This window comes from Macrobrachium rosenbergii, chromosome 31, assembly GCF_040412425.1.
Source record: "Macrobrachium rosenbergii isolate ZJJX-2024 chromosome 31, ASM4041242v1, whole genome shotgun sequence".
Classification (NCBI taxonomy): Eukaryota; Metazoa; Arthropoda; class Malacostraca; order Decapoda; family Palaemonidae; genus Macrobrachium; species Macrobrachium rosenbergii.
In genome coordinates this window covers 33,341,601-33,369,582 of record NC_089771.1, presented here as the reverse complement: position 1 = coordinate 33,369,582, position 27,982 = coordinate 33,341,601, and the positions used below count along the sequence as shown (strand labels likewise).

Genomic DNA, 27,982 nt, shown 5'->3' with positions numbered 1-27,982 from the left:
GAGCCTAATGGCAGGTACGAAGAGTCAAGGAGTTGGCAGGAATGAATCTCAGCACATGGGGGAACCAATATCAAATCTCATTATAGCAAGAGGGGAAAGAGACGATATTCCTGACACAGCATGTGGTGAGAAGAGACTGGGAAATGTGACAAGACCAAAGTATATACAAGATGAAAATGGAGAAACCTGAAACGGGAGATACTGGCGTAAATTAGGCAATATTTTAAAAATCTCATGGATGACAAAACTGAACGTGACCTGGAGGATGTTGGCATGATAAAGGGTCCAATACAGGTATCAAATCTAAAGAGGTTAGAAGGGTCCCCAGTGAAGTGAAAAATTGAAGGACAATCCACAATAACAAACTACATAGCATGAGCAACTAAAAACTTGTCGCTAATGAGCCAAACAGAATTTATGAAATCAAGAACTCTCAAGTATCCTTCAATCAACTCTCTCCCTTACTGGAAAGCTTGAAATGAGTTTGAGTGACCAGTGTGACTCGGAAGAAGGAAAATACTATATGACTGACTGGGTTGTATTAAAACTTGAGTATTTTTATAACAACTCAGTTTATTACATCCCAACCTCATTGATCAGATGTGTATCTGATTTGTGATTCAGGTTACATCCCAACATAACAGACTTACATGCTACGTTATTATAATTACTGTTTGCTGTGCTACCATTTTAGATGTGACACATTTTTAAAGAAATCTCTTATACTGAGCGTTAAGGGTAACGTCTGGGTTAAGAAACTAAGTGGAACGGCTGTTGGTTGTGAGATCTCTAGAAATTTTTCAAGTGAAGACTGCTTACTATATGGTTTTTGTTACTTAAAAGCCTGTGTTACCTATGAGAGAGCCAAACTCAAAAGGTGCCTTTAAGATTTAAGAGAGCACTTTGTGACTGCTATGAATCAAAAACCAAGCTCTGATAACCTAGTGAGTTGTTCAAGATAAGGATGATTCCTTTAGAGTGAAAAGTACGATGCTTATACTTGATATGTATCTTTTAGAGACTACGATTTCTAAAGAATACAAATTCAACTAATGTATTTCAGAGTTAGATTCTCAATGACCCACCTCAGCCATTAGAGGACTGTGTTTCACTGAATGAATTACTGCGTTAGGAACTACCTGGCCGAAAAAAGTTGTTGGTTACAAGTCCCACAGGATCATGCAATGGCTGCTTGTGCTCCTCCATATAATTCTACTTCTGATACCTCGCTAGTCAACTTCCAAGCACGCTGTAACATCTTGAGGTTGCCATATCTAATGAAGGGCAGCTGCTTGAGTGACTCGTCCCCGGGTGGGATTTTTCTGGGACTGTCCCTCAACATATAAAGATGGTCTGTGAACAACTGCTGCAGCCAAACAGGAACAATATGAATCATCTTCATTTTCCAGGGTGTTCAAGGGCTGGCTAAGACCTTCCTTCGAGTCCAAATGGCAGATAGGTGTGCATGTTCAGGTAGTTCCAAGGATGCATCATCATATCTATCTTCCAAGCTGCTAGGTCAGGCTGGGCAGAACTGTCTACCACAAGTTAGTGATTCAAGCTCACTGTGAACAGAGCCACCAATAACAGACCTTTGGAATTAGTGACCACTCCAGCAGCAGGAACCGATTCTCCTGGCCGAGACTGACTGCTACCACATGCCTACCTACATCAAACCTTGGGACTGTGCTGACATCATTTACCTCCACCCAAGCAAAGGTCTACTACCAGCTGGCTTGGTAACTTGGATCATGTTCAAATCTGGCTTCTAAAGTACACCACCATCAACGAGTTGTCAGTCATTACACTTATATTTTCATCAAGAAGAGCAATGAATGCTTTGAGACCCAAGAAAGTGACCATTGGCACAAGAAGGACTTGCATTTCTGAGTATCAGTACCCCTGAGATCAAAAGAGACACCAAAGGAACTGCTGCAATTAGATTATACTGGGATTCTGTCACCACCCAAGATCATTTCAGAGACTGTCCCAGACCACACATGGGTAGGTGTCAGACTGAGACCTGATTTCAAAAGACCCCAACAGAAGCAAATGCAACTTAAATGTGGTGAACAAGCTTCGAAAGTGACGTGAGATACCCAATCGTGAATTTCCATGACTTGGCCGGAGGATCTAGCCCATGTAGAAACTGCTGGATCCACGATGACATCACTTGATCGCATCTGTTTGGCAAACCAATGCTCTTTTGTGCATTGATGTTCATACTCAAATGAGCTCTTGCTGACAAAACTAGATCTAACATTTCCCTTCTGGTATGGAGCCGGATGAAACGGGTAACAGTTATGGAGTGAACAGACAGAATTGTTACATTAGCAACAATAACAAATTTAATATAAAGAACAAGACAGCAAGAAAGTAAAACCATGAGAATGCAAAAATATAATGTAGCAAAAAGTATAAAGACCAACATAAATTACCTAAGATACCAAAAATATGTGCAAAAAAGTAAAGACAGTCAAACTTACACTTCATTCGCAGGATAGTGATAAACATTAGTGAAAGGAGTTATGCATAACAAAAACCTGCCTCCAAGCACTAACAGGTTAACCACTTGTTAGCTTGTAAGTTCTGTAGGTTTGACATCGAGAACAAACACCAAAACATGAGAGAAATATTTTCTTTATACAAGAGACTTCAAAAAATACTGAAAACTAAATTGGATTATTGCTAACACTGCAAAGAAGTGTAATTTTCAAGATACAGTGATATTTATTAATTGGAAAAAAGTGAAAAAGGCTGGAAAGGAATCATGAAGTGCCACAATATAGTTAGAATAACAGAAAAATGGTGCTCCTACCATAAGTAAAGCAACTAGTGGTTACCTATACGTACAAGTGTATAGGTGGCACTTGTGTTTTGAGATTATGACTCTTCTTCTGTTAAACACACCACTGTTTACGCCTGGGGCACAAAACGAAACATGGGCATATGTATGAGATATAACTGACTGGATCGTGATGATAAAAAATTATCTATTAATATTGATTTCACTTTACACTGAGAATAACTTATATCTGACGGGGAATTATGCTGAGTATTCTTACCCTGATAAGGGTCCAAACTTAGGCCTCTTTGAGTTGGGAGTCGGTTGGCAAATCAGGTTATTTATTTACAATCAAAATCAACCCACCTCCACCATGATAGCCAAGGGCTAAATTTGTAACATGTGGCTATATACATATGTAAGATAGTTTGTTACAACTTGTGACTTTTTAAACTTTTAAATATTGTATTTAACCACGAATTACCCATTAATATAAAATTCTCTTGAGCTTTGTAATAACTTGCACCAAAATGGAATTATATTTGATAAGGCATCCTACCACGACCAGGATTTGAACCTGTGCCCTTATGAGTTAAAAGTAGGGGGACAGTAGCATTATCTACTTAGCCATCAAGAGATATGTATGTTGATTTCAACTCTGTTACACACATTCCTGCTGAACTCAGGTTCCGTAGAATCAGAATCAAACTCTCTCCACCTTGACAGCCAAGTGATACATTTTTAACAGTAGGGTACATATATTTAAAACTCTACCCTAACCAGTATTCAAACTTATGCCTTACTGAGTCGAAAGCAGAATGAGCGTGACTTTATTTACTTAGCCATCAAGGAGATATATATTTCTTTCAACTTTGTTATACATGTCCTGTCAAATTCTGGTTCTTTACTTAGAATTTAAAGCCAAGTGATAAGAATATCACTAATTTTACATATCTTTAAACTCTCAAATATGCCCAACAAATTCCATCACTATCAAATTCACTTTACTTTGAGAATAACTTAAAACCAATAGGAATTATAAGTCCTCTTAACCTGACCAGGATTTTCAGCCTGTCTTTACTGTTGGGGTGGACCTGAAACTGTACTGAAGGGACGTATGGAAAAAAGGTAAAACAAAGTTTAACATATCAGACGCAAATAAAAATATGCAGTCTGAGAAGAACGCAGTCCTGTAATGATGGAGTGAACATTCTGAAGAATCGATGGACTTGCAGAGGATAAATGAGAGGAAGCTCTGAATGATGCATGAATAAAAAGGACTGATGAAAATTAAAAAATGCAACTGGAAGTGACTGATAAGGATGTGAGGAGGTCAGTTAGGAGGCTGAAGAGTAAAAACGCCCCAGGAGTTGATGGGATTACATGTGGATGCTGAGGTACGGCAATGATAGCGTAACTGAACGGCTGACCAACGTATGCAAGGTATACCTAGATGAGGGATACTCGTTTTTATGAAAAAATCCCTCAGATCAAATGATTTCACGGTAGGTGATGCTTGCATCTTTATAGCATTCCAAATAGTTAGTCTGGTAAAACAGCTTGAAAACTTTTGCACAGCTGAAAAGGCATACTAGCAAAAGCACTGCAGCGAGGACAAATGCAAGCCACGATGGAGAAAGGAAAACCAGCATGGGCAGCGTTAGTATTGAAGCAGGTAATTTGTACAGGTGTTTGAGAGCAAATGTAATAAATGATGGTAGGATGCAAGACGAAACAAGTTGCTTACAAAGTGAGGTATGGAAGGCAGTAGAACCTCTGCAAAAGTTATGTAAAGTGTTAAGCAGAGACAAGGTGAAATATCTTGTAAAGAGACTGGTGAGCAAACTCCCCTTTATGGAAAAGATGTAGAATCTACTGATATGGATTGTTTCCAAAGTATATGTGGAGTAAGGAAAGTTGATGAAGATCAAAATGTAGATAAGTCATGGAAAAAAGGTTAGCATAAACAACAATATGGATTAGTGTTTTGAGGTGGTTTGGTTAAGTCGTGAGAAGGAGGAACCGGTCAAATGGCGAGAAGGACGAACAATAGTTTGGGAAAAAGCGTATATAAGGAAGGATGAGATGGACATCAGTAAAGAGCTGGTTAAATGATGAAGTGTTGGAATGGAAGGGCCTTCTTTCCATTCAGGAAGTGTATGAGTATATGCCAGTGGTGATTGGTGCAGTATATGTAGGGAGTCCATGCAATGTTGATGGGTATTCGGTGTATATAAGAGATGTTGGAGGAGTTTTCTCTAGTTTATTCTTGATCCAGCATTTAGTGATGAATGTGGAAGTGACTGTAGTCTTATTTGTATCTGAAGCCACCATTAATTAGAAGAAACAGCATAGTGACAGAAATACACAATCATATAATATATACTGTATAAGCATATAACTAATTTTCTATGTACATTTGTACTATATAATTTTGTATGTACAGAGCATATGGTCACTACATGAAAAATAATGCTGATACTAAGATTTTTCAGTGTAGCTTTGTGACAACTTTTTTTTATTTCATTTATTACAAGGTAGTTTGACCAGACCTGTGAGTTATATTTCTAGACTTTAGGAAGCAGAGCCTCAGATTCTCAGGGGCTGAAACTGGGGACATTCACAGTGACAGAAGTCTAGTACTTTACTGGGGTGAGACCAAAGGGGTATGATAACTAAACGGCAGAAAGTAATGCAACTGAGCAAGCACAGTGTAGGCAGTAACCCCTACCAACAATGTTTTCAGTAAATCTCTCTCTCTCTCTAACTCTGACTTGCCTCAGCACGTACACTGAAATATAAACCTACGTTTATATTGCAATGTATATCCACACATTTATTTTTTCTGGCTGTCTTCAGGTAACCAGCTCATACTGTCACCTAGATCTCAGCCAGATTCTCTTGCCAGTAGCCCCTTTGTATGTACTTTATGTATGCAGAATGAAGGTACCTTGGTCTGAGATTTGCGACACTACATAAATTTCATAGCGTTGAGCCTACTTGTCTTAACCCTTGTGTTACTGTTTTATAGGATAGGCACACAAATAAAAATAAAACAACAATCAATCCTTGCGTGTCCATGGCTCATCAAAATACCCATCAAAAGCTATTGTACAGAACTACCTCTAAAATGTGATGAATAAATAAAAATATACCTTTAATGCCTGTCTTATATGGCAATGACTAATTCTCTTATTGGTTCTCTCAAATGTTTTTAGAATTCCATTAAAATCCTGTAACAAATGTTGCCCTTCTGAAATTATCCACTCTTCCGTATCTTGATCCGGATATGGGTTTTTGAATCCTAATACTGGGTCAATCTATACTATATTGCATCCTGCCTTTTACTTTTCACACTGCATTCCCTCTCTTTCCATGTCGCGTCCAACTTCTTGACCTTTTTGTTCCAATCTTCACTCCTCATTCAGAAACAATTCCTGGTCTGAACTGCTTTGGTCAGTCTCCCAGGAAGGAACCTCAGAGCTAATGATTATTGTCACAGAAAGCAATACAAGCAAAACACTACCATCCACATTTGGTCAGTGTGCTTTGCCCTAAGTGAAATTTGGGATGGACGCTAAATCTCAAAGCATAGAAGAAACATAAAGCATCAAAATCTAAAACACTTAAGCCCTACAGAATACTCTGTAAGGCACCTGGTGGTGGTACTGAAGGTTCTTTGCTGCATTCCTTTACCCCTTTGTTTTGTTTTGCCCCTTTTACTTATCATTTCATCCCCTTTGGTCTCTTCCTGGAGAGAAGTTCAGCTCATTTCACATTTCGTGCTCTAATATTCAGCCCTCATTCAAGAACTCACCCCTCAGACCAGCCCTACGAGACTAGATGAGGAGATTTAGTGGGTTAGCAACAATACTCTGTAATTGTAATGATGAAAATTTAATGCATTAAATAAGATTAAATTCTGTAAAATACACTAACAGGTTTCAGAAGATCTTAGCATTCATCGTATGCTTAAAATATGAAACTAATATAATGGCAAAATCAAAGATACTTGCAATCTGTTACAATATCAGATAATATTCCCGCTAAGGATTGCTCCTTTTGCAAACACTGTAGTTCTTTGCTTTTTTCTCAATTAAGTCGCACTATATCCTGAAGACCGTGATAAATGATTTGCCTATCTCTGCGTGACTTTTACTTGTACTGTGCTTATACCGAATTTCTGTTTTTCTTCCAATCAATTCAATATATATGTAGCCTAGCACTATTATAATTGCTGGAAAATCATTTTCATTCAAACTATTTTTAAGTCAGCTACCAATTACGTTTTCGGGAAAGTGACCTCCAGTAAATAAATCCCTTGTTATACGACTTCTGCATGTCCGAAATCCCTTCCAAAATCTTTTTAATCATCTTTGAAAACTCAAACGTTTATTACTAGGAAAGACCAAGCAATGATTTTGTATGAGCCAAAAGGGCACTCACCCAAACAATTCTTCATTTTCTTTAGTTGCAATGGTATCGTACAAATCATCTATCTACAACCGAGACAAACTTTTAATTATCAATACTGTATAACCAATCTAACCCAAGAGTAATAGTAATAGGTAGTAAGAGATGCCATAAATATTTCCTTTCCTGCGCAAATAATTCATCTTCTCATATCCTACATCATCATTTTATGTTCATTATTGAAAAATGTTCACAGCAAATAGGAATTTGTTAAAACTAATAATGTTCCTATTTCCTACTTGACAGCTACTGTATAATTAAATGTTCCTTTATATCTATGATTATGAAATGTTTGTGAGGCTTTAATTACATCTTTATGTACAATGAATGTGATAATGTACATGAATGAGGTGCTGTGAGAGGGGGGTACAAATTCTCAGAAAGCTAGCCGGAAACTGTAACCTTCACGAGGAGCGTGACCTTAAAAGAGAAACTGTACGAGGCTTGGATCAGCAGTCTGCTGTTATACAGTTCAAACACATCAATGGCTCCTTCGCTAGACCTGTTCAATGTGAAAACTGTCTGAATAATATAAAAGCACTGCTCTGTCACTGAGAAGTTACAATAACCAGTCAGCTTTCCTTACTGACAGAAGATGACTACTAGACCACCAATATTGCCAATATAACCGATACCTGTCCCGTACGTTTTGTTCTGTTTGACATATTTACCTACGTATAAAAAACCACAGCCTGAACCGCAACCTCAAATTCCTCAAAACAATATTCATACCTAACTGGACAGTTCATAGGAAAATGAGCATTCCCTGAACAGATGCATGAAGTAAATTTATAATATATCAAGTATATGCTGTACAGAATGTTATATTGTAAATATAAATTGTGTAATATTTGTGTATTAGATACCAGAGTTTACAAGAGGGTTCCACCAAAAATTTATGGAATTTTCATCGTAACCACATTTGTAGAGAGCAATGTTTCCACAAAATACGGAAAGTTACTGGGAAAGTTACATGTTTTTCAACTTATTAATTGACTGTCACTGTGTGTTAACCTATCAATTACCCAAATTTCTGGTTGATCAAATATATAATGTTAAAAAATCTTCTGCACCAAAGTTCACACTTATCGACTTAGTTCCTTTCAACTTAAAAACTTATCTGAATAATTTCTTCCTGTTTAAATTATCCTTTACATTCTGCTTGATGATCCCTGTACCTAATAATGATGATAGCAAATGTGACCATATTCTGAAATGGACAAGTTAAGCAATATGTACTTTTGTAGTTAAAATATAACTTACACTTCATGGTCAAACTGTAGCTCACTGTTTTATAATATTAAAATCCAAATCTTTCACAACACCTAAGCACTAGTCAAGCCCCAAAATTCTCTGGTTATCCCAGAGCCAGTCTATGTAGAAATTGAGCATGTGGTCAGTGGGACGTACTTTGCGCCACTCATTGACACAAAAAATTCTGTAGGAGTCATTTCCATACTTGCCTATCCCGTGTAGTTCTTTGGGATATAACCAGTCTTTAGTTTGGTATTCCTCTGGAAAAAACAACAAAGAATGAGTGTAAATAAAAATATAATTCTAACTTAGATAATTATATCAACTACCTGCATGAATTTTAGTCTGCAGTTTTTGTGTTAACACAGCTCACGTAAAAATATAATTGCAATTCAGTAAAAAAAAAAAAAAAAAGACAAAACATCTTTGTTACTTAAGTCGAAATACTTCCATTTAAAAAAAGTCCTATACATGTACAGTCTTATGACGATAACTCTGATAGCTTCAGAAACATGACTTCTGACAAGGAACATGTGAAAATGTTTATTATCCTAGGAGCATTATTCTGGTCATGCAAGTTGATGGTTAACATTTTACACTAGATTTCCCATTTATTAACTTTTTGTGAAATGAGGTCAGTCTTGTGCACTTTCTGTCTGAATTTCCAATTGGTCTCAGTCTTTTTTACTGTTTGTAAAGCGCCGAAGTACCTGGTACAACTCTGCAGGTCTTTTTCAGGCATCAAAAAGTTTGAAGTAACCTTTCTCATATCCATGATAACCGACACTAACTAATGCATACTACAAAAACATTTCAAGCTAACCTGAAAATCGAATGATCATCTTAGCTCGTTTTTCGTGAAGTCCGAGAGGTTGAATGAGCTCGGCAATGTCTTCCCATTTGGCTTTGCAAGCTTCTTCTGGAGTGGGCCACTTATCAAGAAACTTCCAAAGGATGTTTTTCCCTAGAGCTTCTTCCCCTGTGAAATGCAAATGTTAATAATAATGGGGATAATAGAAGGTAATAAAAGGTTAATAACAAATATTATTATGATTATTCAGAAGACGAAACCTATTCATATGGAAAAAGCCCAGAGGGGCCACTGACTTGGAATTCAGGCTTCCAAAGAATATGGTGTTCATTAGGAAGACGTACGAGGTGGTAAGAGAAAGAAGATACCTCACTTATTACAAATGAAAAAATAGATTAATAGATAAATGTATTGCATCTTTGCTTGAACTTTTCAAGTTCAAATTGCACGACAGCCTCTGGGAGGCTGTTCCACAGTCAAACATAGATAAACAGTAAACAGTAAAACCTAAAACATAATTCAATACACACCGAGTAAACCTGGTAATTCGTCTATATAAAACGATCAAATGATTTTGACCTAGCACAGACGAGGACATGAATATTACCATTACCTTATAAATTAATTCACACTACTCACCTGTAGTTCTGTTGAGAAATATTGTTCCTACCAACAGTTTCCATGGATCGTGGTATAAGACCTCCTGCAGCAAGTTGAAAGGAGATTTGGGAGGGTTCCACTTCTCACTTCCTTTCAGCCTTAACCTACTTGGTTCTGACTTCTGTTTGAAGTACTCGGAACGCTTCTTCTTTCCCGGATTTCCTATAATGGATAAAAAGTAAATAAACGATAAAAGTCATAAATACATTGTACAAATAATATTTATAGTAACGTGGACTTTTTGCTTTCACTTCAAAATGTTTGCAATATACAGTATACAGTAGTTTATAAAATCTTTTTTCATACAAAGCTAGTACCTGTATTGTAATTGCAATAAGGGCTTCCTGGGACTTATCTTACGTATGGAAACTGTTGTCTCTAAAAGACGTGCAGGAAGCTATGTTCACGAAAACATAGTTTGTGAAATGTTTTAAAAATAACAGCAGAGAATGCTGCAAATTTAAGGATAAATCTATGCAGATTCTTTAGTGAGAAAAGTCTGCACTTTAGGAAGTACATAAATGCAAAAACCATAGATTTAAAATATTCCAGTGGAGAAATATTGGCTGACAAGACTGTCGAATATTATTAATACATTAGAAAGTCACACAAACAGCAATAAAAACAAGTTTTTACTTTACTGTACTGTATTTAATTTCTGTGCTTGCTGCTGTTTACTCTCAACTGGTCAACAACTACTACTGTCCAGCCATCCCTCCTTGGCCCATTTAAAAGCAATCCCTGTGTCACCTGAGCAACTGAATTCACTATATGAGACTTAGTCTGCACTTCTGGGAACCCTGGGTTGGTTTAACTCTCTACAGTTAAGTAGTGTGGCTGTTTGTGACATCACTGCCACTCAGGACCGTCCCAGGCATGCGGCTGATTTGAAAACGATGCTTACGAGTAAATTCGTGTTAAATTTATTGAGTTAGTAAAAATTATCTCCATAAATATTTGCTTGTGAGTGTGAGATCAGAAGAAAACTAAATAAATGCGTTGGAGAGCACAAATGAGCTGTTAATGTAAATGACAAACAATGCAATAGTCCAGAGACAGAGTAAATCTTTATAATGTACGTATACAATAGAAAAATTGCATAATGAAAGAGAAGTTAAAAAGAAATAATAACAAAAATGCCTGAAGATAAGAAACAGCAGAAAATGAACGCACACTCTCACGAGAGAGAGAGAGAGAGAGAGAGAGAGAGAGAGAGAGAGAGAGAGACTAGCCACTGTCAATCATTCCTCTGAGTAGCATTTTGAAGCCATCATAAAAACATGTACTGCTTATTACTACCTTTGAATAAATAAACAGAAAAGCCATCTGGAGATCAGAGATGGGAAAATGTAACCTTAGTTTATCCTGTGCTTAGAGACTTTTTTTTCAACAATATATACAAGTTTTCCAAATGTTAGAAAATTACAAGAAATTTAAATAATTTCTTAATTTTCTGTTTTGCTAGTTCAGAGCCAGACCTTCTCTGCAAGGGCAATGGGAGATCAAGTTGTCTGAATTATACTATAGCCAAGTGCTGGGACCTACGAGGTTATAGGACCCGAAGGGACACTGCAAAGAACCTTACATAATGCCTATAATGCACCGTCAGGTGCACTGATGGTACCACCCCTCTACGGGGAATAACATCTATGGCATTTACTGTTCTCTGAGGGGTTAGGGTGCTGTTATTGGCAAGGCCATAACATTTATACTAAATTCTTTCCTACAGGTACCAGAGACTTGCTTAGAAAGGAGATTAGACACCATACTGATGCAGTATGAGTGACACATTCCATTTCATGGTCTGGAATTTGTATTTGATGTTACTCTTCTTTAAATTCTCAGGAGAAGGAACAGTTATTGTGGAGAAAGCTAGCAGCCCTGAAGTTCTTGTGAAATATGATAGGCTTGACACAGATGGTAAGATTCATGGGTGCAAATGTTACTGACATCTCTAAAGGTGTACTAGTCCTGGCATAATTTTGGTGCATGGATCTCTTGTCAAAGTAGGCAGTCCCTGGTTAACAGCGGGGTTCCGTTCCCAGCCGAGCGGTGCTAACCGAAAATCGGCTATGACAGTGCCAATAAACAGCTTAACGGCGCCACTAACCGGATATCGGTGCGGATAAACTGCTTACCGATCCCGATAAGCCGCTCAACGACGCCAATAAACAACTTACTGTCACTGAAAATCTGGTTAACGGCGTTGCTAGCCGAGCGCCGTAACACCAAAACGCCATTAACCGATGCCACTGATAAGCAAGGACTGCCTTTATTTGTCATAACACCAGTTCATCTATACCCTGATCATCCTGCTAATATCCTTGTTCAATTATACAGTATTCATGAGGACATGGGATACTCATTCAGGGTTTTAAGGGGCCATATGGAACAGTGTGAAGTCCTCATGACAAAGGTGTTGATTACCGACTTATTGTATCTCCCTCTTAAACTGGTTTATCATTGTTGAACACTGAGTAAAATGTCTACAACAATATTTACTTCATACACTTACACAGAATATAATGTGCACATCAAACCACCCTACACACACACTGCAACATTCTCAAGCTTCCTGGACATTCAGGTTTTTCCTTTGCAATGCTTATTTTACTTCATCTGCCTAACCATCCCTATGTCTGCCTATCCTCATTCCAAACACTTAGAGTTATAAACTCTAGTCACCAACCTGATCACTAACCATTCTTTCCATTTGATCAAACCATCTCAGAATACTCTGACTTCACCCTTTCCACATCACTTCTACATATCTCATTTCACACCCTATCGGTTCTCCTTATAAAATATACCATATACTGTACTGTACTTTGAAAAGAGTTCCCCTGAATATCTTAAAACCCTCTGCTTTCATTTGCATTCATCATCCACAATTCACTTCCATAAAAGAACTGGCTCAACAATCCCTTCGTGCATTCCCACCTTGGCTTCAATAGACAATTCCGAGTGTCTTCTCGATCTTTTGCACTCATCAAACTACTTTTCCTGCTTCACAAACTCTATGAATTACCTATTGTCTCATCTTACCATTATCTGTATACCCATTTACTTTAAGTTGCTTTCCAAACATTTGCAAGGTCCACAATTTCTCTTTACTAACCTCTTTCAGCAGTGTATCATCTGCAACTTTCATCCATTCTACACTCCACTAACAACACAATTTATTAAAATTGAGACATGTTTCTACCATACATTATTTCCATTAGCTTCGAGTTGTCTTTGTGTCCTGAGGCCTGGTTTAATATTTATAGCTTAATTTGGCTTTTTTAAAAATTTAACCCTATGACTTTTTTACTTCTTATTGAAAACTAAAAGTATGTCTGCCCAAGTTACTTAATGTGCATCTACTCAAGTTTGCTATTAGGTACACCTCCACATAAAACTCAGATATTCACATTCTTGGGTGTGTGGTGATATTTGGAGTACTATCTTCATTGCCAAAGACCTCAGTCCTATCTATAGACACTTGGAGTACCTGGATTTTGGGATACTTTGGTCCTATCCATAGATATTTGGGGTTCTTGATTTCTACACAGTTCAGTCATATCTAATGGTGTTAGGAATAAGTTTAATCACATATCTCAGTCATATCTACTGGTATTGTGAGTATCTTGATTTCCCATTATGTCTTATATATGTCCCACCTATTGATAATTGGAGTATGCTGAATGTCAGATGCTTCAGTCATATCCGCTGATGTCTGGAGTAACTAGATCGTCAGATACCCCAGTCCCATGTAATGATATTTCGAGTATCTTAATTTCCCGATACACATCTTGTCTATTGGTATTTGGAATATTTTATATCATACATAAGTACATCATATCTATATACAATATATTTGAGGTCCATATATTGATTTCCAGACTTCAGTGATATCCATCAGTAACTGAAATTACGCTGAATCATGGCCACTTCAGTCACACCTGATATTTCTAGTAACTCGAGATCCACATACATCGGTCTTACGTATTGTTAATTGGAATATCTTGATTCCCACATACCTGTTACATCTACGGTATTAATATTTGGAGTATATCTTGATTTCCAGATACTCCAGTCATACCTTCTGATATCTAGAGTAACTAGATTTCTTGATATCTAGGTGATATTTGAAGTATATTTAATCAGGTCCTTCACTCATATTTACTGATATTTAATGCAGAGTTATACCCAAATCATAGTATACAGTACAGTACCTTTCTTATTGCGTGTCAGGTGTGAGAGAGAGAGAGAGAGAGAGAGAGAGAGAGAGAGAGAGAGAGAGAGAGAGAGAGAGAGAGAGAGAGAGAGTTTTGCTTTTTCAGTAGACAAAATGTATTTATATAGTACATTTTTTTACAAATATGGGAAAATATGGTAGGTAACTGGCTTTTTCATCAAGTTTTCAGTTCATATGTTGTTAATAAGCATACTTAGTGTTTACAGTTATGTGGTATTGACACAGTAGGGGGTATGGGTAGGGTGTTGCCATTTTACAGCTGTAATTTGTTTTTTTATCATATCCCAAATTTACCATTATTCGGCAGACCCTTGAGTAGTGTATCAATTTGGATATGAGAGAGATTCCCGTATGTACACAAACACATATATACGTACTGTACTGTATAATCAATCCTATGGAAATCTTTATGGCTGCAGTTGTAAATTTTACAAGGCATTTTTGTTGTAATTTATGCCATTTCTTATTTTTTTGCCAAAATTAGGACCAGTTACAGCTGTCACAGCTATCCAGTTCATCCTTATTCTGGTTAAACACAGCAATAATCAAGAAAAATATGAACAATCCATGACGTTTCACAGCTCGAAAAGAAGACTGTTATTGACATATTCTAGTGTTTCACAAGTCTTTAGCATTTACGCCTATATAGATATACAGCTTCAAATGTGACTTTATTTGCAAATACACTTTGCGACGGTTTAATTTTTCAACCAATTCCTTCTCATGCACTTCAAGTTTCGCCACAACATACAACAAGGTTAAAGTGTTAAGGTTAAGAATAATGCCACAAAATCACAAATCATCAAGAATCGATCTCGAGTGTCAAAATTACACTCCATACCTGAAACATTTAAGTAAAGACTCTGGCATAAACACCCTTTCCAAATTTTGTGTGAATTAATATCTGTTACCAATGACCAGATGATTTGTGACGCTGTGGAGACTTGAGTATTTTTTTTTTTTTAGCAATTTATTTCACAATTATTTTTACAATAAATAACATTCACAAATGCTTTTAATTACCCATAAAAAAATGAATTCCATAAATCTTCTACTGATATTATCTTTTCTGGTTGGTTATGGAAAGAGGTGATTATGCCATACATGAAAAAACATGAGCAAATATGAAATTGCAAAGTATGTTTGGACATTACACAGCAAACCCTCTGTACAATGAAAAATTTAAGTTCACATTTTCCTGGCATTAATCTGAACCCTGATGAGTTTACCTCAATAGAAATCTACCAATAAACATTTTGGTCACATGAGCCTCTAAACAAATCTTCTCTTTAATAGGACGACAGTTTTACACACTCCCCTTTATACAAATTTGTTGGGAGAATTACCTGGCGTTAAGTATAAACCATTTATACTGATAAAATACACAATGGGGTATATACGAACAGTGAGATCTACGTCCCAAAAGTTGCTACTCATAACTATCCTTGCCATACACTGGACACCGTACCTACCATCTATACATTAAGTGCAGTACTTACTTCGGGAGGTAAATTTATTAAGTCTAAAAAGTAAAACTTTACTGTACACAGGGATAAACCATTAGCATCCAAAATTATTGCAGTACGTAATGCTCTCTGAAACCACTGTTTTGAAAGTTCAAAACATACTGCATCCACTATATTTTATTCTTTTACATAAAAAATGAAGGGATGACCCATCTTTGGATAAATCAGAAAATTAATTAAAGCTTAAGTCACTTCAAAACTATTTAACCTTCAAGTACTGTTGCTTTCACTTCACTGAATTTCTTTACAGAGGAACAAAACTTAACAGATTTTTGCAAGACCTACACTCATTACAAATAACTTCCAATTCTCTGGACATGTGTAATTCCACAAAAACTGTCAAAAACTCAAAGCTGCATGTGTTACAAACCTAATGAAGCTTAGAAAACTGTTCCAAACATCACAAGACCAACAACTGAAATCCAAAATGACCACCAACGGCAAGAAATTAAAGTTAAACAACTATAAACTAGTACTGCTCTGTTGTCTTCTCTCAGTCTCCTGACCTTGTCCCTTGGAAATCTTCTTCTTGACAATAAATACCAACAGATTTTAGAATGACCTAATTGCAGTGATGCAATACTGTACACCTGAGCTGGGTGACCCTTTCTACAATCCCTGCAGAATTGTTACGGGGAACAGTGAGCCAACAGTCATCACCTGAATGAGTAGCCGTGAATATTTGGTACCAAGGACAAAAACGCAAGGAGGATACTGAATCAATCTCATACTGGCAAACCACAGCATTATAAAACTCATCCTTCAAGGCGTGGCTTAAAGGAGACACATTTTTGGCTCTAGAAAAAGGAAGACTGGAGTTTGGTGGCTGTAAAAATCTTGAAATACTAAAGCAGCAAGACAAGTTTGCTTTGTGATGTAGAGACAAACCCATTTTAGAAGACTAAGTATGATACAGAACACTATTTTTTCTTTAAATAAAATAAGAATACTTTTAATTGTTTCCGCCAGTACCCATCTGGTTCAAATACCATGGGTAAACAAAACTCCAAAGTTTATATAAAAAAAAAAAGTTGATTGTAACTTATACTTGACACAGCTCGCCTACAAAAATTTTTTTCTGAAGTTTATATCAAAATTGTCAAACTAAAAACAAGGTAATAAAATCTAAATATAACAGCAAGCTAATTTCATGAAGCACGGGAGTCATTTTGAGCCCGTACAATAGCTTTCGATTTGCAAAACAATAAAATCTTGAAAACAGAATGTACAGAACAGGCAACTAAGTGGGCATTGTCTAACAGTCCCAAAGGAAAAACTCAGAGAGGGACCTAACCACAATTGCATGGAATACTTGCCTCCGAAAAAATTGGCCTTACAGGAAGACTTCCTACAAAAGGTTAATGGAATTACGGCGTAATGGGTTACCACACCCCACATATGCAGGTATATATGCCAACGTTTTGGAAAATAAAAATCTCACAAGAACTAAGGGTCGACTGATTTAGCAAGCACAAAATACAGTACTTGGCCGACAGCAAAGGGAAAATATCACTGCAGTATATACTAAATGCAGGTGCGCTCACACACACACAGCAGCCTACATGCTAGTCTAGTGCTGAAGTATGTACAGTAGTTACATTTTTGTACCATGAGATTATTCTTTAACGAAACAAGCCATGCTTACGCTAAAATATTTTGAGAACTATCTGATGCAGCCCGAATTGTAACCAGTCGTAAAATGAATACATTTAAACTTACCATTACCCCTAAGCTTTCATCCCTATTATTCTAAGGTCTCCTGAAATGTGTGCATCAATTTCTCGAGACAGATGGTACCATTATATTTACATTTAATGATCTGAACAAATAATAAATAGCAAAAATTTAATATCCTCTAGTTTGTTGACCTTTGTACACTACAATTACCCTGCAGGAAAGTAACGCTGAGGTTCTTTGCAGTGACTCTTCAATTCTAGCTTCATTGCTTCATCAGTTTCCATCCACTCCCTTACTCATCTTCTGACCTAGCTGTCCAACGTCAACTTTACTTTGCTCCTATTTTCAATTCTCATGAGTTTTAATCCTTTGGGGGAGCCCTATGGGTTTGGAAATGCAACCCAAAGTGGTTGTTTTGAATTATTTTTATAATATTTGTATTTACGGCCAGATTTAAATGGTGGGACTTCATTTTTGTAGCTACGGGAATACCCGAGGCTCTACTCTCCAAAACATAACTCGAACCACCACCAGGTTTAGAGACTGAACAAAATACTGCACTGTAGAAGCTTTCAGAAAGCCTTCAGAGAATCTCAGAATGTCCACAAATGGAAAATAATGCAGCAAATACTGTTTTACATCTCTACAAAAGGGAAAACACTATTCCTAATCAGAAACTTTTTTGGAATTTCCTCAAGTAGAACAATTCAGCCTATATTCTATAAATCTACAAATAATAAATCTAATCCCAACCAGGAATAGTTATGCCAAAACAACTGACTTCATGTGATTAAAAAAAAGGGGATAAACGCTTCAGATGCCTTGTGAATCAGCAAACCTAGATATTTCAAAGATGCCTAAAAATAAAATACCTCCATGTCTTTTAACATACGTGTTCGTCTCCCATTTTTCTCACTGTTAATAACCAAGCTGTAAATGAAACCCCTGAATTTAAACAAGGAGTAATTTCACTTTGTCCAGAAATCTGGCAGTTAAACAGAACTGTATTTTGTTACATTTTCAAACGAGGGGTTTCCAAAACTAAGAACATAATTGAACCTTGAAAGCAACTCCAAAACAAAACTGAATGCCAGTAATTACAACAGCATACATTTACACGCATTCTTGTAAACTTCCCAAGTCTCATGGTAACCCAGTGCTACACAAATCAAGTCCTCTGGACTTTTGTGCTGACTTTTAAGGATAATGTTGCTAGATCCACGTCCACTAAAACATAATACAGACAGGCCCTGGTTATCGGCGGGGTTCCGTTCCCGACAGCGTGACGATGACCGAAAATCGGCAATAATAGCACTGATTCCTGGTTATCGGCGCCGATAATCGGTGATCGGCGCTGCCGATAACTTGCAATCAGTGCCAATAACCGGGAATCGGTGTTGAAAACCCAGTTATCGTCATCGCTAGACAAGCGCCGTACAACCGGATCGCCGATAACCAATGCTGCCGATATCCAAGACTGCCTGTACACTTTTATATATATAAAAAAAGTCTATATACTGTACACTTTCATATATATAAAAAAAGTCTACATACTGTATATCTAAACCTTGACATTACTGAAATACATAATGTTTTAATGTCCAAACATAACATGAATGTGTACTGAAATTATTTTACTTAACTCAAATTGATTCTTGATATTTGAAATTTACCCAGGTTTTTAAAATCCTATCATACTAGAATTCATAACAAGGTTGAAAGTGATTATAAATAACAAATCACAATAACATAACTGTCAAAGGCAGGAAAAGCATACCTACTAATGAAACTGTACAGAAAACACAAGTGTTACATCACGCTTTTCTTTGAAGGAACTTGGTATGAATCCACAAGCAGTATATTCCATTAACATAATCACTTAACTTTGCAAAACAGCTGCTAACCGAAACCTTGCCATCTAAATTGTCCGATTTTAAAGAAATTGTTAAACTCTCCATTTTATGTAGCCGGGCTACATAGAGACCAAAATAAGTTAGAATCAATTGTTATTTCAGATAACGGAACCTCTACTAAAACAGTACGTTAAACTTTATCAGAGTCAAAACCTTGTCACTTCCCTACACAAAACATTCTCATCTTACAACTTATTCTAATAAAACCCTACCTTTGTGTAACGTTGGGCATTACCTGATATTCTATATCATCTTGAGAGGAAAACAATAATCACAAACCACTGTTCATTAGAAGTTACTTAAAAATTAGACTGCATTGGACAGGCAGTGGTGATTTTGACTGTAAAAAATGTGGCAGTTATTGCACTGAAAGTATTCCCCCTAGTAATATTTCAAAATACCAAGTAATATTTCAAAATACCAAGTGGATATACGGTATAGATGTAAGTCTTCTACAACAGAAATGCCACTTTAAAATATTTACAAATAACAATGAAACTGGACTTATAATGTTCTTGTATATCCTACAACTCTAACTGAATAAAGTGCAACAATCCTATCAATGAAATGACCTACTTCACAGTCCTAAGCAAACTTTATGAAATGACCTATAGCAATGGCAGATGCAAATCTTATTAATGAACTAACTTTTATCACTGTAATACATACTATCAGACTAAAAAAAACACTACTAACATATCTATATTCTATTTCGCTACGCCTTCTAAACGGAGTTTTCAAACTTTCCACGAAGGGTTAAAAATTTGGCTCCACAGTCACTGTTGTTAATTGATGCCGATCTATTTTGAATTCTATCGCTACGCAATACACAAAAGTAACCTTTTCGAAGATAAAAGGCACTGAAAGGACACGACAACCTGAAATAATGCAGCAAATCTTCAAGAAGTCTAATAAACAAATAAAAACCAATGCTACAATTATGACCAGGCGGACAGCCACAACTCGCCTTATCGATGTCTGTCCAATTCCACCTGACTGAATGACAGGCGTCTGTCATTTAGTGAAGGTGGTTAACTGCAGATTAATTTTTATATCCAAACTGGCGTAACGTGTCTCAAGGATTCCTCACATCGCAACCCTTCCGAATAACAATAAACTGTCATAAATACTAAGAATAAATCCTACCTTGCTAACACCAAAACTAATTATCTTTGGTCTTATCTTTTCTTGAAGGGAAATTTCATGTAAATCTTTTCCCGTATTTTCTCTGAATTCCTAGCCTTGGCTGCGCCTACTCCTTTGTGAGATTTCTCGTTCTTCTTCTCGGGTTTCGCTACCTTTTTCGGATTGGCAGCTTTTCTGGAATTGACAACTCTCCCCGCTCTGGAGGTTACGACTGGTTTCTGTGTTTTAGGACCTAAATCGTCCGGTTTTTTCCTCTTATCGGAACTCAGACCGTCATTTTTCTTTTTCTCGGACTTTAAATCATCGGTTTTTTTCTTTTTACTCAAAGGTTCCTCCTTACCCTCCTCTACTTTGGCTTTCCTCTTCTTTGGAGACTCTGTCTTTGGTATCCGGCCAGTCTTTGGTGCTTTGGGGGCCGCGGCCTTTTGAGTCCCTACGCTGGGCATCCCCTTCGGCTGGGAGAACATGAAATCGTCTACATTGACGGTTATATTGTTTTTCTCGCAGTACTTCAGCAATTCGACTTTGCTGCGGAGCTTTTTCCCGGTGGGACTGGAAAAGATAGAACGGTTTCATTATAAACTTACTTTCCTAAGCAAATAATAGCCATATATGTTGTCTGAACACTCAGTTTTCATAAATGTCCTTCAGTTAGCTATAACAACCATATACCTAAAGGGAATCCAACTTATGTTCTGTGTAAAGAATAGTGGTCTGACTGAAAGCAGAACCATGTGGTAGCTTTATCACAAAATACCATGCTCGAAAGCTTCAGGGCACTGCTTCACCAAAGTGACTATACTACAGTACTTACAAAAAATATAAAAAAAAATCTTTGTATTCAAAAAATATTTTTTCGTAAACAAGCATGTCAAAATGACTGCATTACCCCAAACCCTCCTACTGCCCAATTTTCTGCCTTACAATTTTCCAATGAATGCCAACAACAGCTGTAGAAGGGTACTCAGATCCATTAGTTCCCAACTATATATCAAACTGGTTACTTCTTCCCATAAGTAAGTATTAATACATTATCCCCAACTGTTCTCCCATAATACCAGCAACTTTCATTTGTTAACATGTGGGGCTTTTGAATTTCAAAGAATATGCAATTACCAGCATTCTTTTTCACTAGAAGTACTATTATTAACAACAAGCTGAATCAAACCACTGAGCAAATATGTTTAGCTCTTACAGTGCTGTCCCAAAGGATTTGTCTTAATTACCAATGAGGTTTAGATTTTATTAATTAAATTTCAGGTCTTTAAAAATTTAATGAGTGGGCTCGTTGAAAATGATGATTCTGACAAAATTACTTTGTCTCTAAAACTTGACATTCGTTGTCAAATCTATTTTGGACATTCACACAAAAACATTTAATTGCCAGTGCTACTCTACTGTCTGTACATTAAAAGGATAGGATCATGCGGGCTATTCACGAAATAACCACGGGTCAAATAAGTGACCAACAATGAGCTGAAATTACTTTGGGTCTGAACTTTTGATATGATGAATTCCATATTCAAACACGGGGCATGACTTGTCTTAATTATAATGGGTTTTAGAAATGTTATATAATCAACAAATATGAATACAATCTATGTGTGATTTTGTCATATTCATAATGCATTATGATTACTGCATAATCATATACAATGTGTGAAACATACACAACATACACAATCTTTTAAACATACCCGTAATAGTAAACATCCATTTTTCCAGCTGACGCCCCTCCCGTTCGCTGAACAACTTCTCGGCGCCACCCTTCTGGAACTTTGACTGAACTACCACCTGCCACAACTGTTTAGTAGGAAAAGATATACATAGCATGTGATCAAATCTTGAAGGATCTAGGAATTTTGTGTTACATACTTAATATAGCATAGCCATATAAAACTTTACTTTGTGCACTGTGGCATTACAAAAGAAGTAACTATTTGGTCTTAATTAAAGAGAAAATTAATATAAAGTCACTAGAAAAGTTAGGCTGCGTCCACACGATCGAGCTCTGTTCGACGAACTTTGTCCGATGGGACGTCAGAAGCGGAGAAACCGCGGGCAAAGTCAGAACTGTGTCCGCTTCTGACGTCACACTGGACAAAGTTCGTCGAACAAAGCTCGATCGTGTGGACGCAGCCTTAGATAGTTAGATAAATAGAGAACAAAGGGAACATAGGCTAAAGGGCTAGAATATAATGCACATGCAGATTAAATCGTAAGACAGCCACGAACGTGTAGAACGAAACGATCTTCACTTTTCATTATATAAAAATGAATACCCGTGATTTGCAGAAAAAATTCCTCGGAACAATTTTCCGTTCCCAAGGAGGATACAGCATTAAAGTGTACTGGAAAGAGGTGGCTCAGGAATATGAACTGGAGAAGATCAACAAAAAATTTAATGAAAAATAATTTTGAGAAATACAGAGAACCCTACAGCTGAAAGGTCAAACTAACTTTACTCTCAACTCTTCTCACAAGAGAGAAGCGTGCAAAAAGACTTACTAGAGTTAATAATAATGCACAAACAACGTTGGCTGGGTTGTGGCAGAGAGAATCTGACACCAGTTCTAGAACTGCACTGGGATTGAAGGGAAAAGGTTTCTAGTTTTTGAAGGTGTTGATGTAATTGGGACCGAGCCCTCTCTGATTTTGTAAAAAAAGAAAAGTGAGAGGTTTGATCCATTCATAAGAACAAAATCCAGGGTTACCGTGGGGTGGGGAATTGCCACGTCGAGATCTTTGCTTATACGGACTCGTACATATTTATAATAAATACTGAAAGCGCTGATGTTAAGACCTGACTGGAATTAGATAAAAGTGCCACATCGAGTTTGAATTGCTCCATGCACTGATGTCACATATTGCCTAATATGATAGATACCCTAGGAACTGCTGACATTTCAAAGAGAGAGAGAGAGAGAGAGAGAGATCTTACCATTAGCCGTAGATTTCCGTCCACATTTCCTTTTCTGAGGTGCGTCTACTGGTGCTTGAGGTTTTTCCCCTACTTCCTGCGCCTCTCCTTTAGTGTCGGCTTTCACTTCTTCGTCTTTCACGTGGTCTCCGTTTTCGACGGGCACAGGCTTTTCTTCGCTAGCCGGCTTCTCTTCGTCAAGCTTGGAATCATCGTCTGTGGTCGTTTCCTCCTTCCCACCATCCTCTGCTTTCTCCTTTTCCTTTTCTTCTGCTTCCGACTCCTTTTCTGCAGGAGGTACGTCCGCTTCTGGTGGGGCTTCCTCCTCCTCCTTGGAGGTCTCTTCCTTTGCAGGGGATGAATCTCCCTTTGTTTCAGTCGTTTCCTTCTCTTCGACAGGACTCCCTTCCTTTGGGTCTGAGTCTGCCTCCATTTTCGTATCCTTAAAAATAAATCATTAAATTAAACACTCAAATGATACAATGATATTCTCATCCATAAAATTATAATTGCTTTTACAAAATCAAAACAACTAGAGTGGCATCTCAACTGAACGGACAGTTGAGAGTCTACCCCTCCAATAGGTAATGAAATCCATTAATTAACAAGATTACATAAAGCTTACATGATATCCGTCAGTCAACTCACACAGTTTACTGTGTATAGCAATTCCACATAAAGTCATTAACACTCTATCTTAAACGGTAATAGTCTTCTTGCAACTTATTTTCAAAATGCTGGCCCTTACCCTATGGCCTAATTAGCCTACAATCACAATTATTTGTATTTATGGAAATTGCACTTTTAAAATAAGAAAAAAAATTGTGAACCTAACACCTTGTATAAATCTTTCAACACCCAAAGCACATGATTCTGCAAGAAGCTTGAGAAAAAACAGGTATGTTAACAAGACAACACTGGAGATACTTAGCACAGGGCATATTAATTTAGCATCATATTTTCACTGATTCGGATATGTGAAGAGTCGCTGAGTGCATTCCAGATTTTATAAATATTACAGCATGATTTTTTAAATTAAATTGAGGATCATTTCGTGAACCAAAACTTTTTGTGTGGGGCCAACAGAAAGCTTGACTCGGCAAAATTTTGGAATGACATTTGCTAAACTGAAAATTGTTTGGCAAACTACAATTGTGTCCTGTATTGAAGTGTACAGATAAATCAAGAATGTTAGGTACTATATCTGTAAACAAATTGGTACTTATGAGTTAAGAGAAATAGATCATATCATGATCGCTATAACTAGTCATAAGATACTTGCAGGGAAACTCATTGTACAACTTTCAAAAAAATTACATGAATAAGAACTACAAAATGTTAGAATTACTAAAACTGTTAAATTGTACTATACACACCTGCTGTTCATCTGACTCCATAGCAGAATCTTGGGCGGCTACTGGCTCAGTCCTGTTAAGTAAAATAAGCAATGTATTAAATATTTATAGTTTAAGCTGGGACTTAAGAGGTTATTCAGAAATGAAAGGAAAATTGACAATAAAAAAGTTTGAAAGGTGCAACAGGAGGAAAACCTCGCAATCGCACTATGAATCAACTGTTCGGAAAGGGTGGAAAGATGGAAGGAGGAGCATTTGAACGGAGGTACAGTAAAAGGAATGAAAGGGGTTGCAGCTGGGGGCCAAAGGGAAGCTGCAAAGAATCTTAAGTAATGCCTACAGTGCACAGCATGAGGTGCACTGATGGCATTAACCCCCTACGGGGACTTGGGGACTGGGGGGTTGATTTTGGTGTCATGATGGTGGCACATGCTGTTTTGGCCTTAGTCTAACAGTGTAAGTTTCAGTGACGTCACTTCCAAATAGGTGTCTGTGTGTTAACCTAAAATAACAAATATTTAAACAGAAAGGCTCCACTCCCTCACTCTAACACATGGTCCAATGGTGAGGGAGGAGGAGGAGAAGGAGGAGGAGGAGGAAAATTAGTTCAATGAGGAAGAAAAACTTTTATCATTACAGTTTCTCATATGACCTCACCTGTACTGCATTACATACACCATTTTCTATGGAGTTCAAACAAAAATATTTAATTAATAAATAATATTTTCGTGTGGAGCTCTCCCTTAGATTTCTACCAATTTTAATTTACAGTAACCTGGGTTAGGTGAATAGGATTGTCAAGAACCCCAATTACCTACTGGGATTCTGGGGAGCAAAGCGTCTCGAACCAATACAGGCATAGCTAATGATGGACCTTGTACCTTACATGACGTTAGGGTAATATATATAACAAGATTATCCAAAACCCCAGTACCTACTGTGGTAGCCCATAACTGTGAGGTCACATGGCATTACTTAAAGAAGAACCAGTTGGTTACAAGGAGAACCACATTATAGCTATGCCCCCTACTTCATTGCCAGCCAGATTAGGTCATCATCCAAAGTTAGGTTAGTTAAAGGTAATTTCCCTCTGAAGTGCCTACTACAAAAATTGCTACTGGGCCTACAGTAGCCCCGACCCCCTAATTTGCATTCGCTCCCTAATAGAAACAGGCCTACAATAACGACCCTTCAGTCTGCATGACTACCAAAAGGATAAACCTATTTACAACTCTCTAGTATGATAAGGCCTAAATTTGCGTGAAAATTTACCAGTGGGTTCAAGCCCCAGGTTAAATACGACCTATGAAACATTCTAGGACAGGAATAATTAGAAAATAAGATAGAAAATATGCGGTAATTCCAGCCTACGCCTAGACAACCATTTCTGCTGAGGTTAGCAAAAAATTACGCTTACGCCCTCAACAAGGTAAGCAGCCTTTAAATCCTTACGATACCAGCACCGTCGCCGTTAATGACATAATAAAACACCCACGACTCTACGATAACGATAAACGTGGCCTTGCTCTACAATAAATACAGTTATCGTCATGGGTGTCTGAACAGGATACCGTCCAACACAATGTAAACAAAACATGGGTCTAGGCTTTAGCTTCTCAAAACCACAAACAATCTATTATAAATACTGGCGTATTTGAGAAACGTCGCGTTAATATTTGTCACACACGTCAATTCACTGGATTTTTTCACCGTGTAGAAGTTTCCTTACATTTTTTTTAAAAGGTTCAGCGCGGTAGCTCTCAACCTCGAGTGCAGGACGCCTTTGGAATAGATCACAGAACAAAACAAGAAAGTGGGTTCGAACACCTGTGATTTGACTTCGTTGTGGTGCTTATTTATTAGATCGTGATAATGGATAGTTTTGAGCATACTTTTATCCTTTTAAATTTTAAAATTTCTATTAATACACTACATTATACTCAGTTAAGTAAAATCATTAGAGTTCCTAAAAAAAGTAGAGATTTGGTGCAGGCTTTCGAATAAACATTTCTCGGACCCCAGCATGGTGGCTCTATCGTTCACAATAACAACAACAAAAATATTTATGTGGATATTAAGAAAGGCATACGAGGAGTGACGTGTGATATTTTAGTTCTGGTATCCCAAGATATTAATTTCATTTATTTACGTCCGAAACCTATTGTTTACTCGATGTAGATTCTTCGCTTAGCTCATCTACTTGAATTAGCGCGAAAATTTAAATGGTGGTATTTGTGTTTGACTCTTAATTCATTTAATCTTCCTTTGAACTTCGATATGTGGCAAAAATAAACCCGGTATCATATAATTTTCGAGACCACAATGTACTATGGGATGTTTCTCTCAAAACAATCCCTCCAAAGTTATATTGTTTACAAGTAAATTGTCGTGATTGTTCCAGAAGCACTATAGAATGATATTTAGTTTATAAAACCCTTCCAGTAACAGTACACAAACCCCAAAATATGTTCGAGAATTCAAAAACATCAGCTTGTTCTTGAGGCATCAATACCAAGTGTCAATGAGAACATAAAATGCAACCAAAATGGATGGAAACATTCCATGAATACTCTGTTCAGTATAGATGCTACCACTATCTGTTAATAATCTGTGGGCTAGTTGTAGGACTTCTGAATCAATGATTGATTAGGCCTTCATTACTGATATCACTCCAGCCTCCAATGAACAGCAGTTCGTTTGTGATATAGCTGGAGACAAGTCTTGGCTTCCCAGAGTCTCAGAAGATTAAGCAGAGATGGAGGTTGCCCCGTTTTGTTGGCCTGTAAAAAACATCATAAGCCTAAATTGCAGCTGGGTCTAAGCTTTCAGATAAAGTGGGAAGCCTCTGCTTTCCTACAATGCATCTGCGGTTGACCGGACTTCTAAATGTCATTAAAACCTTACCTTTATCAATTTATAAGCACTTCAGTAACCACAGATTGCGATGGGACCATCTTATGGGACATAAAAATGTTCTCATGGCTACCATGAAGAACAGAGAACGCAATGAACAAAGAAGGAAAGGAATGCATAACAGGATTGTTGAGCCATCTTTTTTTCATAGAAGTGAAGTGTGGATGTTGAATGCAAATGATTGAAAATAATTAGAGGTTGTTGATATGAAGTGTTTGTTTGAGTAATATTGCTGCGTAACTAAGACTGGCTGGGAGAAATGTGGAGATATGTCAAAGAAGGGTTACAAGAGCTAAAATCTAAAAAAAA

General features: G+C 37.2%; 1 protein-coding gene across 2 annotated transcripts; it reads right to left on the bottom strand.

The window, feature by feature from the left end:
- Positions 1–6,666: 6,666 nt before the first annotated feature.
- Positions 6,667–26,665, bottom strand: LOC136855526 (neurofilament heavy polypeptide-like). Of its 2 annotated transcripts, none has more exons than XM_067132648.1 (8): positions 26,490–26,665; positions 24,782–24,833; positions 23,427–23,847; positions 22,183–22,288; positions 20,826–21,037; positions 9,963–10,145; positions 9,336–9,491; positions 6,667–8,772 (listed from the first exon to the last, which is right to left on the bottom strand). In XM_067132648.1, the coding sequence occupies exons 1-8, from the start codon at positions 26,648–26,650 to the stop codon at positions 8,591–8,593; spliced, it is 1,473 nt and encodes a 490-aa protein (XP_066988749.1). In that variant the 5' UTR covers positions 26,651–26,665; the 3' UTR covers positions 6,667–8,590. The 2 variants fall into 2 exon arrangements, with proteins under 2 accessions (XP_066988749.1, XP_066988750.1); XM_067132649.1 differs by lacking the exon at positions 26,490–26,665 and adding an exon at positions 26,407–26,459.
- Between the last annotated feature and the right edge of the window lie 1,317 nt (positions 26,666–27,982).

Bases quoted from the DNA above. Each gene is read 5' to 3' on its own strand.
- LOC136855526 (XM_067132648.1), bottom strand. From the start codon at position 26,650: ATGCTCAAAACTATCCATTATCACGATCTAATAAATAAGCACCACAAC. The intron at 23,848-24,781 runs GTGTGTATAGTA...TTTATTTTTAAG, and splicing joins TGGAGTCAGATGAACAGCAG to GATACGAAAATGGAGGCAGA. The intron at 8,773-9,335 runs GTTAGCTTGAAA...TGTTTTTTCCAG, and splicing joins GATGATCATTCGATTTTCAG to AGGAATACCAAACTAAAGAC.